Source organism: Anolis carolinensis, chromosome 1, assembly GCF_035594765.1.
Source record: "Anolis carolinensis isolate JA03-04 chromosome 1, rAnoCar3.1.pri, whole genome shotgun sequence".
NCBI classification, from domain to species: Eukaryota; Metazoa; Chordata; class Lepidosauria; order Squamata; family Dactyloidae; genus Anolis; species Anolis carolinensis.
Window position 1 is genome coordinate 128,243,488 of NC_085841.1, and position 13,087 is coordinate 128,256,574.

The following is a 13,087-nucleotide window of genomic DNA, read 5'->3' on the forward strand; positions in this document are numbered from 1 at the left end:
ACAGACATCCTGAAGATTTGAACTTAACTAATCAATCAACAAAATATCCTGTTGATTGGATCTTGAGCTGGAGTAATTCCAGGTTTCATCAAACAGATCAACAATTCTAGCACAAACTATTGGTTTAAAAAAGATTTTATTGTTTATAAATAAGTGCAGTGTTTTACAGCAGAGAACCGCTCACAATCCCTTGGACAATAGAAGCTGATTTTTTTCTTAAATTCAGCACTGGGCCAGGTCCTCAAGCAGCATGAAATGTCACTGCATTACATTATTTCCATACTTTTCACAGCTAGGCTAGACTTAAGAATGAAGATAAATAAGCCCTCAGATTTTGAAATCTTAAGATCTCACATTCTTTTTTTCTGGAATGCTCTGTTAGGATGAACAGTGAGGCAGAAATTTACAAAACAAAAATACTGTTTCTTGTGCAAACTGAAAATTGTGTAATGGCATTATGGCATTCTAATAAATTAATAATTTTGTGGTGAGTGCAAAGCACTCATGCCTATGGTCAAGTTGCTGCATAATGCCAGAAGGCTGCAGAAATGCTAAGGACTTTATTGCCTAAATCAGCAGCTGCATTAACATTGATAACAGATACATACCATGTTGAGCATCCTCAATATTGTACCTTTCTTCATTGTGTAAGTGAGATGATTTGCCAATTCATGGTCCCATGATCATACTTCCACGCATCCTTGTAACCCTAATGTCTTGCGAAACTACTGTTCCTTATTTTTAAATGTTTAATTTAGTACAATTGTGAAATTCCAGCATTTAAAAACAAAAGAAGTCAAATATTAAGATAAAAGAGAAAATAAAAGATAAGGAAAACAGCCAGCTTGGGAATAGAGAGGAGAAGAGGAGGAAAATCTTGCCCCCTGATATCATTTTACTGCTGATATGCCAGAATATTACACCAAAGAAGTTGACAGGAACATTGCAGTATAGGGTGCTTTTGGTGGCTTTTATCAATTAACAGGTAGGGATGGGAGAATCACAGGGGGTGATAGACGATCAGGAGGATACGCACATCATCATGTGATAGGGCCTGCCTTGTGCAATAAAATCCTGAGTTAGGGCATCTTCAGCTACATCTGGTAACAATTTAGAAATTGGTTAATTTGGTGGCAAACAGGTATAATACCATATTTCCCCGAAAATAAGACAGTGTCTTATATTAATTTTTGCTCTCAAAGATGCGCTATGTCTTATTTTCAGGGGATGTCTTATTTTTGGGGAAACAGGGTATGTGAAATAATATGGTTTCTGTCAGGAATGGGTCAGTCTGTCTACTTCTATCATACTCACATTTTTCCTTGCACTGATGAGTTCAGAGAAAACTGAGTGACAGCAGGGTCCAATGTGGACAATGGACTAGTCTGAATTGGACTGATCTTGCTGTCCACACTGCCTCAATGCCACAGAGATACTTCACAATTCCGGACAAACTTGGGAGCATCCCTCAATTTTTACTAATATGAGGCTAAGTTGGATAAACCCAGTTTCATGCACAAGACTTATCAGAAGAGAAGAAACATAATGGGGATAGCCAGAACCCAAATCAGGGTAGGTTCACATTTCAATGTTTATTTAGATGACCCTTAGATCAGATCAAATGGCATGCACTCTGGTGTTTTAAAATACTTAATATAACAGGGAGGAAAACATCAGTTTTTCAGTTACATTGTACCTTTCTTCAGATTTATCAAAATGTCTTTTAATATGGTCTCCATAACCTGATCACAAGAATGTTATTCCTAGCCTCCCCTCACTATCATCGCATATAATTTGTTTAATGTCTGTTATTAAATGGAATGACAGTTTAGTCTTACCTGTATGGAATTGCTTTGCTCTGTTTGTTAAATAGAAATGAGACATTAGAACAGATTTTAAACTGCAGAAGTTAACCTAGGATAACATATGGTGTATATATAAAGCCAAGATAATGATTCATTAAAGAGTATTAGTTTCCTTTTCTTTTTTTCCCAGGTGTTAACTGTGAATTCCAGCCTTGTGAGGCTGGGAATCCCTGTGAGAATGGAGCTATATGTCAAAAAGAGAGAGATTTGGCTTCCTTTCCCTTTGGATTTCAATGCCAGTGTAAGAAGGGTTTTGCAGGCCCTCGCTGTGAAATCAACATCAATGAATGCAGTTCCAACCCTTGCCTCCATGGATATTGCTATGATGGTGAGTTCAGTGTGTTCAATTGCTCTTTTTATCATTCAGAGCACTCTTGTCACTGAATCTGAATCATTTCAGGGAGATAAGCAGACAACATTCACTAGTGTGCATGTCCCAGCTACACTTCGGTATTCTGTTTCTGAAGGAAGGAGAGTTTGCCAGAACGTCTTATTTTCTGGCACAGAGGTTTATGTTTCCAGAGGTCACAACACCAGCTAATGAGAAATTCTAATGAGATTTTTCGAATTGTCACTTCCGATGCTTCAATTAGCCCAAATGCCTTTTGTCCAATATATTTGATGGTAATTTTCAGGTACTTTAAAAGATGCCCCATCCAGCAATGAAGGACTGTTAGCAATGGGATTGTTTGCAATGTGTATGAATGTCACTTGAAATGAGATCATGAAAATGAATGACACCTTGTCTCTTCAGTTTGGCTGAGCAGGAGAGAAATCCTGTAACATTACTGACTTTTAACTCTTTGCATGTTCATTCATATGTATGTTATCTTTCCAGTTATTTTATGAGGCTATTTCTCAAGCTGTAGTATAACATATTCTAAAATATGGACATGCAATTTTTGTATGCATGGTAAGGGTGGCTAGTGTGAGCTAATAATCTGTATTTCTACAATGAAAAAAGTATGAGCTAACAATCTATATTTCTGTAATGAATTCATAATCTAGAGTTATGGATCTACAGCTGTTCCTTATTCAGAAACACAATTATGATTGTGACACTTTTACCACAATGGTATATTCTCCTCCAATCCACTCCCTCAATAGCCAGCAGCCACATCAAAAGAAGGAAATCTGTTAAACTGTCAATCAAAGTGCAAAGTTCCATAAAGGAATCTTGTCAAAGTTACTCACTGTGGCCTCACTCACTGATGGGAGGTGTCTGAAAACCTCATCTTCTTTAACCCTGATCAGCATCTGAACAGATCTCTTTTTTTGCTCATGCACCCAGGCCTGTAGCGAGGAGGGGGGGGGGTTAGGGGTTCAATCCCCCCCCCCCCGGAAAAAAAAAACCTGGTTTACTCATGAATTTTAACTGGTTAACCAAATCCCCATGCTAAGTCTATGAGACACAAAACATTAAGAGTCCCTCCAGGCACTATCTCAAGCAGATATTGACAGGTTTGTAGCGGGTGTGTGTGTGTGTGTTAGGGGTTCATCCCCCCCCTGAAATTGTCAAAACCCCTCCCAATTTTTTTTTTCTGGCTACGTCCCTGCATGCACCTGCTGGCTATGAAGAAGGATGGTGGGGAGACTGATATAAGATAACTTTATTTTGCATTCATAGACATTATAAAATACTCAGCAGGGCATAAGTCACCTGCATGCTGACAGACTACAACAGGAGTATCATCTGAATATGGGAAGTTATGACATTATTTGTGATGTCCAGTTCCATTGGACCTCGTCCTCCATCACATGACAGGAACCATTTCATCTGAGAAGGTGGCTAAGGCTGCTTGTTCCACCAGACATCATCAGGGAGCAATAATTCCATAAGGCTAAGGCATGGGAGAAAAGGTGCCACACTATAATCAAGTCTGGGAAATAAACTTTGGCTTTTCTATTCCTGAACTCATTCAGTTCCAACTACATATTACGAGGAATTTGCATCTGCAAAATTCATAGTTGGAACTGGTATGTGTGCATAGAGAGAAGGAACATGGGTGTGCGTTTATTATTTATTTATTTATTTACAGCATTTATATTCCGCCCTTCTCACCCCGAAGGGGACTCAGGGCGGATCACATTACACATATAGGCAAACATTCAATGCCTTTTAACATAGAACGAAGACAAGACAAACATAGGCTCCGAGCGGGCCTCGAACTCATGACCTCCTGGTCAGAGTGATTCATTGCAGCTGGTTGCAGCTGGCTTGCTCTCCAGCCTGCGCCACAGCCCGCAGGCTGGAGAGCCATTCTTTTGCTCAGGACCACAGATCTGGGTTAATATTATTTATTTCTCATTATAGAATCCAGACTTGTATCTAGCATACCATGTTGCATAGATGCATCAACGCAAATACCTCCTCCACCACCCCTATCGCAGCACACAATTGCTTAAATTCCCATAGATGTGAATATTGAATACATAATTTAAAATTGTTTGATGTCCCTTCCTTGAATCTTACTGTTCAGTTTGCTGTGTGGGTACCTGTTAAAGTAAATAGCTACTGAGATTTGATTTGCAACTTAAAAGGGAGGGAAGGTGCCCTGCTTCAGTTCCAACTTAAAACTGCAAATTAAGAAAAATCCCTGCATTGCCTTGTAGTCAGAGAAAAATATTCTTGGAACAAAGGGCTTGAAGCATTTAATGAGAGTAATAGCAGTTACATGTGCAGAGACTGAGTGACAGCATAGATTACATGGTAAATCTTAGAGATAATGAAGAACCCAGGGACCTGTGTGAGGCTATAATAAATCTCTGCCTGTAAGAACTGCAATCATTGCTGTCACTGGGTCCCTTGTACAGATGTAGCTCTCTAAAGATACTTCTCTTTTTACATCTCTAATGATGAAAAAGAGGATGGGCTGATGGTTAGCTCAGGGGGCTTGGGTTGAAACATGGAAGCACATGAGAGGAGCTGATCAAGGCTGTCAAATTCAAGCTCTTGCACTGTTTCTTTTTAATAAAGTGGCACAGTGTGAAAATTGCATCTCTAGAAAATAAATGTTTTTTCCCTCCTCTGGCATACTAACACATACATGCACACATTCAGATACAAAATCATAGATCTCCTCCCTTTGGGAAAAGGTACCTTGGGAAAACATTTATGGGGACAGGGGAATCTCTAGCATCAAAGCGTCACAGTACAAAATAATATCTTTACATTTTATCTTGAGACATGTCAACACATTATGAGAAGGATTTTGTCCCCCATTTCCTTTTGGTATTTTGAGACTCTTTGTGAACATTTTTGTTTGCATAAAATAGGTTTTTGTACTTGCTGCGTTTGTACATGTTGTATTTTCGCACAATACAATTTTTGTGCATTTTACAATATAAAGTCTTTCCATTGCAAATTATTTCTTTGTTAAAATAGCATTCTAAATTCTGGTGAAAAATCACCCAAATGGCTATATATATATATATATATATATATATATATATATATATATATATATATATATATATTCCATTTATAGGGAAGAAAGGGAAATATCTTATTTTTTGTGCCAGAGAATAAAATCAAGTGAAGATTAACACCCATACTTTAAAAGCACTCCCCTCAAACTGGATCATAATCTGTAGGGAAGAGAAGGGAGAGGAGAGGATATCATAGGATGCTGGTCATGAAGTGATTTATAGTTTCCTCAAACCACTGCAAGCTGGATAGCAAGTATCCCTGAAGAAAGCAAAAATACAGCAGAGTCCTTTCACAGCAAAAACATGCTTCAGCCCATCTATCAGCAGAGTCCAACTGACCTTATCTGCATACACTGTTTAGTAAACTCACGAATTCAGGTTTTCATCCAAAATATCTGGATGCTTTAATCTTCACTGTTGCAATATTTACAAGCATATGCATATCCACTTTGTTCTTGCCTACAATCAGAGTCATCAGATAGTCACATACAACATAAGCAGATAAACCATGTCATAAAGGAGAGAGAAAGATGAATTCTTTCATCCTCCTTATATAGCCACCTGCTGATAGATCATCTGTAAGGGACAGTGGCTGATGCAACCCCTTTGCAATAACCTTCACATTGTTATGACTCAACCGTTACCATATCCCTTAGATATTGCATCATGACATTCATAGTCACTACCCAGGTGCTATCCATATTCCACAAGTTCATCAAACAGTATTTTTCCATGACTAGAAATGCTGTGCTGTTTCTAGTCAGAGGAGAGGAGAAAAAATGTAGGTAAGCAACATGTACTCAAGAACAGGATTGTCTAACCTCAGCCTGGTGGCCTCTATATGAGTTAGATCAGTGGTGTCCAACTTTTGGTCCTCCAGGTGTTTGGGACTCGAAACCCCAGAAGCCCTGGCCAACTTGTCCAACTGTGGTACCTCCACCTAAATGAGGAGGTTATGCAATGTGTTGCATGAATTGCTTTGTTATTGACACAACTGTCTAATGGCTGTTTCCTAATGCATAACTCAATGTTACCAGAGCAGGGTATTGTGAGTGGGGTGAGCTGGAAAGGTTTGTACAAATTTTATACTGGAGGTGGAGGTTTATTATTAAGAGTAGCTGTATCACAGCTTTTGTTTCCTCCCATGGTTGTTAATCTGCTTGTCTATCGAGCCATTCAAAGAATATTAGCAGTGTTTTGCATTGCTCACAATGCAAAATTCCACTAGTGTTATTCTATATATGGGGGATAAGGTCACAAAAACAGTGCACATCTTTTGAGAAAATTCTGAAAATAGTTTTCTGTTTTTTAAGAGATGGGGAACAGAAAAATATAATAGATTTTCTTAGGAAAAATATTATCTTCTGAAAAATGTGGTCTCAGTTCTTCATGATGTATTTCATTTTGTAAAACCAGCGGTTCATTGTGTTAGCAGAAGATAAGATTCACTATACCGTTTGGGTGACCACTCATGTTCAAAGGTTAAAACTGCTGAGAACTGATTGAGTAGAAATCTTAGCTCTCATTCCTTTCCTGCAATCACTTTTAAGAGCATGGCAGCGGAAATATTAGGTCTAGTTTTGAAAAAGAAGTGAAACTGGTGTTGTATGAAAATGAATACTCCAATTTCCTGAAGCTTTTCTTCCTCCATGAAACAGGTTGTCAGTGTTATATTGCATCCATAGAGCATGATAAGGTTTATTTTAATATTGTTTTTGGACTTCAACTATTACAATTTTCTCTTACACACCTCCCTATCACTCTACGGCTTCTCTAGCTACATGAAATTCCCAATATAAAAAATATATGGAGTAGCAATCCCCTGTCTTCTCCTGTCAGGAAGCTGCAACCAATCCTTGTAAGAGTAGTCAGATGTAGTTCAAAGTCACAACAGAATCAGTCCAAACAAGCACAAAGCACAAAGAGTATCCGAATGTCCACTCCAAAGGTCAATAGCAAGGGCTCACCAAATGTCCAAACAGAAAGTCCAAGATACAAGGTCAAGATTACTGGCTGAAACATTCAATACACAATAATTGTTTCCAGCAAAGAAGCTGTTTCAAACACCAACCCTTTAGGCTGCTCCTGCCAAGTCTTTAGAGCCGCTCTCTTTTTCTTTGTACCAACCGATTGGACCTTTGCAGCTGAATGACATCCACCCTGAGTTGCAACCAGGTCGGGAGAATTAAGTCCTTCTCTTTCTCCTGAGGATCCTCATTCTGCCTATACTCATCCCTCTCTATCCCTGCTCAGCAGGAGCAATTTCTGCAGTGTCAGACTGATTATCCCCCTTGGGCCCAGATTCTGCTGCTGGGAGGAAATCATCCTCTTCATCTTGACCTGTGGTCCTAACATCTCCTGGCATTTATCTAAATTGTAGGGGCTATGGAGGTTGGGGACACTTTCCCATTTCCCTTGAAAATCTTTGCAACTACATACACAATATATTCAATACCACAACTCCATCCACACAAATTTCTCCAACATCTCATCTTCTTTTACCATTTTTATGAAAGCATTTTTCCTGTCATACTGAAGGAGAATAGCCAAAGAAAATGTATGAAATGTTCAATGTAGCACTGATTTGATCCAGTTTCCAATTTTATTCTGTTGGATTTGCCATTTACAAGAAAACCTTAATGAAATTGCACATTTGAACACATTTTTGAACATAATTATCCACAAAATTTCTAAGTTTTTAACTGAAGAACATCTACACAAGCCACAAAATGTGGAGCAATATTCTGGTCTGGCCCTGGGGACTGCTATCATAATGCAATTTCCATCTTGCTGCTGTGGCAGGCCAAAGTCCCAACATTTCAGTCAGGCCACATGCAATTCAGCCCCACTTAACTTTTTCATCCTTTATCACTGTGGCAGTGGCCATGGGGCTTTGGAAACTTCCTGACTACATCTGGACACAGGTGACTGCACAACCTAGAGAAAGGAGGGGGTGGGAGAAGGGGTCTGAGTGCAGGGGGAAAATGATGATGCCCCTAGTCTCTGTTGAGCTGATTTCTCTGAAGCAGCCCAGATTTTTATGACTCCCCCAGAGCTTCAGGAAGCCCCAGAGCATTCCTTGATTTCTGCTAACCTGAGGTAAAATTTGGGATAACCACCTTTACCCTGCATTGGTGGTTGGAAAATGCTGTAGATTATCTTCACACCAAGGAGAGACTTCTGTCCTGATTCAGGGTTTGTGGCCCATGTAAACAGGCCTTAAGACAGCATATTTCTAAATATATTGTATCTCAAAGTACCTTTTTTTCAGTATGTTCTGATACACTTTGACCTGACAACTGCTTTATAAAAATAGGCATATATAATATATATATATTCAAAACATAACTATGTTCTGCATATTAGTCTAGATTTCATGCAGATAGTTAGCCTCTATACAGAGATGTATTGTTTATAAAAGATATCCCCTGAGTTGGTGTGGAGAAAGCCATACATTTATATCCTTCTTAACTGAATCAGGCCAAGGAGCATGCCATTATTTGGCTAGTATGTATGATTCTCAATTGAATTGTTATTGGACCTTAGAAACCATTTCTCCCATGTTTCCTCATAATGAGTAAAACTGGCCATGGATGGCACACGAATTTCTAATTTTAACTTTCTATTAGATGGTGATCTCTCCCATGCCAATTTTTAATTTACATGCTATGAACCTTTTTAAATAAGAGTATTCAAAAGTTTTTTAAAAGTTTTACATGAGTGTTTTCTTGTCTTAATTGGTGTGGACATCTGTTCAACAATGATTAATATTTTGTTTTTCCAATATATTATTGCAGTTGTTGATGGCTTCTATTGTTTGTGCAACCCTGGATATGCGGGACCAAAATGTGACCAAGACATTGATGATTGTCTTAGTAATGCATGTAAACACAATTCTACTTGCATGGATCTCCATCTGGTTAGTATACTTCATCTCTGTGTCTCTGTCCCTCTGGCTATTGGGTTGTAATCCTTTGCACTGTTGTCTTCATACAGACCTAAATTACACTGTCTCTCTGATGAGCTTAAGAACCAATTCTAAGTTTGTACAAAGAATTTCTTTTTTTAACATGATTTCCCCATCCCTTCCCTTCTCACGTCTTCTTACAAGTTCCTTTCCTTCTCCAAATCTTCCTCAGAACCTACATCCCACCAAAGCCATTTCTACAAAGTCAGAATGGCCAAGAGTCCTGATGACAAGTGTATTGTGAGATTTCCCATGAATAATTAGGCATGGTGAAGCCCACTGAAATCAATAGAGTACAATATCTCTAATTTGTCATATTTGGTTGTTACCGCAAAAGCTGAAGAATTAGAGGTAAAGCTTGGAAGGAGCTAGCACTTCTGCAGCTAAATTAAGCTGCCATTTTTAAAACAACTCTAGGTGTAATTTTCCATGGTGGGGGAACAGGTAGCAATGATTACTAGAATTTAAACTAGGATTTTGCAGGTTAAAAATCAAAGGGGAAGATTGGTGTTAGCTGACCTAAAACTTTATTTCGAAACATGCATACTAGTTTGGATGAAAGATGAGATAACCTTGAGAAATGAGAGACTGTTAAAATTAGAAGGTCATGATTTGTGTTTTGGATGGCATGCTTATATATGGGACCAAAAAGCAAAAATACATGCAGATTTTAATCCCCATTTTATAAGATGGGCCATATTAAGAATCTGGAACAAGTACAACATGTAACTGTGTCCAAAACTCCAATTATCAATTTCAATGGAAGAAGCGTTTTACAAATTAGATAAGAAGAAAGGAGAACAATGGATTACATACAGAGGTTTAATAATACATGAAGATGATAAATAAACATTTAAAACTAAATAAGAATTGAGTGATTTTAATAACTGGTTTAATAATGTTGTTTTGATTTTTTGGTTTTAATGTGTATGTTATTTTTACTGTCTGTAAGTATGTTCATAGCATCAAATCGCTGCCTTTCTGTAATGCCCTTCTCAGTCCCCTTTTGGGAAGGGTGGGATATGAATGTAGACTTTAACCAAACTTTAAATTTGCTACTGAAAAGCTATTCTTTCTAGAATTTATTGTGACAAAATGCAAGCTCCCAGTAGAAGTCCAGAATGAAAATCTACTGCAAAAAATGTAGAAGAATGGCAGTGGCAGAGAAGCACTATTTTCAGTATTAAGACACCTGGATGGAAGTTGGAGACAAGAACTGGACTGGATATTTGAATGGGGGAATTTCTGTGCTATTGATTTATACATGGAATATTTGCTAGGCTAATAATCATAATCATAATCATAATCAGCATCAGCATCATCTTTATTTGTAGACTGCCCTATCTCCCCAAGGGGACCCAGAGCAGTTTCCAATATGTATGACAAATATTCAGTGCCGAAGGAAAAAAACATTCAAACAAATTACATAAATACAATCATATTAAACAATATAAAAGACACCTAACTCTGAACTTAGGAACCCCCCGGTGGCACAGCAGGTTAAACCACTAAGTTGCTGAACTTGCTGACCAAAAGGTTGGTGGTTCAAATTTGGGAAGCGGGGTGAGCTCCTGCTGTTAGCTCCAGCTTCTGCCAACCTAGCAGTTTGAAAACATGCAAATGAGAGGAGATCAATAGGCACCGCTCCAGCGGGAAATTAATTGCGCTCCATGAAGTCATGCCGGCCATATAGCATTGGAGATGTCTACAGACAACATCAGCTCTTTGGCTTAGAAATTGAGATGATCACCAACCCCCACAGTCAGACATGACTAGACTTAATGTCAGGGAAAAGCTCTACCTTTATCTAACTCTGAACTTAATAACAGACAAAGTACATGGGATATTGTTGAAGGTGTTTGGAAAGAGGTTATGGGTTTGTTTTTTTTTACAATAATAGGGTCTTGTTGTGGAGAAGTGTTTCCACTCTACAAACAATTTACTTGAATTCTGTGGCCGAGTTTCATTTGCTCAGCTGACAGGAAAAGACATTTCCATATGTTTAGTGATATCTTACCATCACCTTACTGGCTAGTAGATGTAATTATTGGTTTGAAAACTCCTGCTTCAATGCTTGCTATCATGCTCATATTATTCTATTGGACTAGATATAAAACTAACACAAGGTAGGAATACAAATAAAAATATTTGGAAAATGGTCAAAAACATGTTTTCAAATGTTGACAAAACTTCACAAGGAGATTCTTGTACTGATAAGAATATTTGCAGTTTGTAATTGGGGATTTATTATGTACAAAATTTTTCACATGGTTGATTTGCAGACAGTGCATGTTGTTTAACTTTGCACAAATGCCAAGAAACTCTTTTAGTGAATTCTAATACATATCAGGATAGCTAGCAAGAGTGTCCCAGGCTGTACCAATGTTTATCATCCCATTGTGCATCAGACATTGAACACTTTGCTAGGTCCCCTGCATACCTTTGCTCAATGCTGATGTTACAAAACTGCCCGATTCAACTTTCTTCAAATGTTAGTCCTCTTACAAAGACATAAGAGCTTTACTGGATTATGTCCAACATTTTCAGCAGAAAAAAAACAGCAGGAAATAATATTTTTATGTGGTTTTTTATGGTTGAATGGTTCTTGAAGACCTTCTTGTAGGAATAATGTAGTTAAAATTAGCCATTGTTTTATTAAAGAAGAAATTGAGGGCTTGCCTACACTAATTCTAAACCTCAAAGTGGACCAGAAGTTACTCCTGGATATCCAGACAATGTACAAGGATTTCCAATCCTTAATGCAGAGTGAACTCAATTTAGCCCCGCATTAAGGAAAGCTGGAGAATGCTCCAGAGTTTTCAGAGTTTCTCCTGTCCTTCTCTATGGTCACATGGACATTTTTGCTGATGCATATAAAAATTCCAAAGAATGACTAGAAACTCTCCAGGAGCTCTGTAGCAGTGACAAGAAAGGCGATAGTTCCATTCTAGCTCAGTGGTTTTCAACTTGGGGTCCCCAGATGTTTTTGTCCTACAACGCCCAGAAATCTCAGCCAGTTTACCAGCTGTTATGATTTCTGGGAGTTGAAAACATCTGGGACCTCAGGTGAGAACCACTAGTCTAGCTGGACCATGAAAACTTCACCCCACCAACGTTATTGGTCAGGAATACCTCCATGGCCTCCAGGACCAGTCCAGAACATTTCTGTTTTAATCTGACCCTGGTATCTTTGGTAAGGGCAGTACCATTATTATTATACAATATTTCATATTTAATTTATGAAACTCTTACTAAAAACAGGAATTTGGTTTCCACTGTTTCAGTTTAGCATAAAATAATGTGTACCTACTAGACTTGTGTGCAGAATTGATTTCCTTTAGTACCTTCAGTACCCCTGGGAGCCCGTAACGGTAAGGGCCCTCCCGGTACGAAAACCCACCCGTAATGAAAGCAAGTGGGAGCTTATCTCAGCTCCTCCTCCCCTATTTGGCATCACAGTTGAATCTTTTCCATTTTTCCTTTCTTTTCCTGATTCTTTTTCTTTAGTGGGACTAACTGGGAGTTGGGCACCTGAGAGACGGTGGGTGGAATATGCACGTGAGTTTGCGAGCTTTCACCCTTTTAGCTTCTTTTTCTCCTTCTCTTTATCTCTTTTAGAAAATACTTCTAAAAGATTATTATTATTAAAAATAGTAATCCCAGCAAAAAAGGAGAAGTCTACCTGTCCTATACAGTAGAAAGTAGAAACAGCTTTAAGAAAGCAAATCTTCAAGCAGAAAGGAGATTGCAGCCTTGTAGGCAAGAGAGGGGATTTTTAAGGTAGTCCAGGGAGGATTGCTCCACTGATCTCCAGGTCATCATTCTT

At 38.4% G+C, this 13,087-nt stretch overlaps 1 protein-coding gene across 1 annotated transcript in view; it reads left to right on the plus strand.

The window, feature by feature from the left end:
* Positions 1-13,087, plus strand: part of eys (eyes shut homolog) — an 804,562-nt gene that overhangs the window by 25,401 nt on the left and 766,074 nt on the right. The window contains exons 3-4 of the mRNA XM_062969072.1: positions 1,996-2,193; positions 9,092-9,213. Of these exons, the coding sequence (XP_062825142.1) occupies positions 9,199-9,213 (15 nt within the window). The 5' untranslated portion in view covers positions 1,996-2,193; positions 9,092-9,198. The remainder of the gene's footprint in view (positions 1-1,995; positions 2,194-9,091; positions 9,214-13,087) is intronic.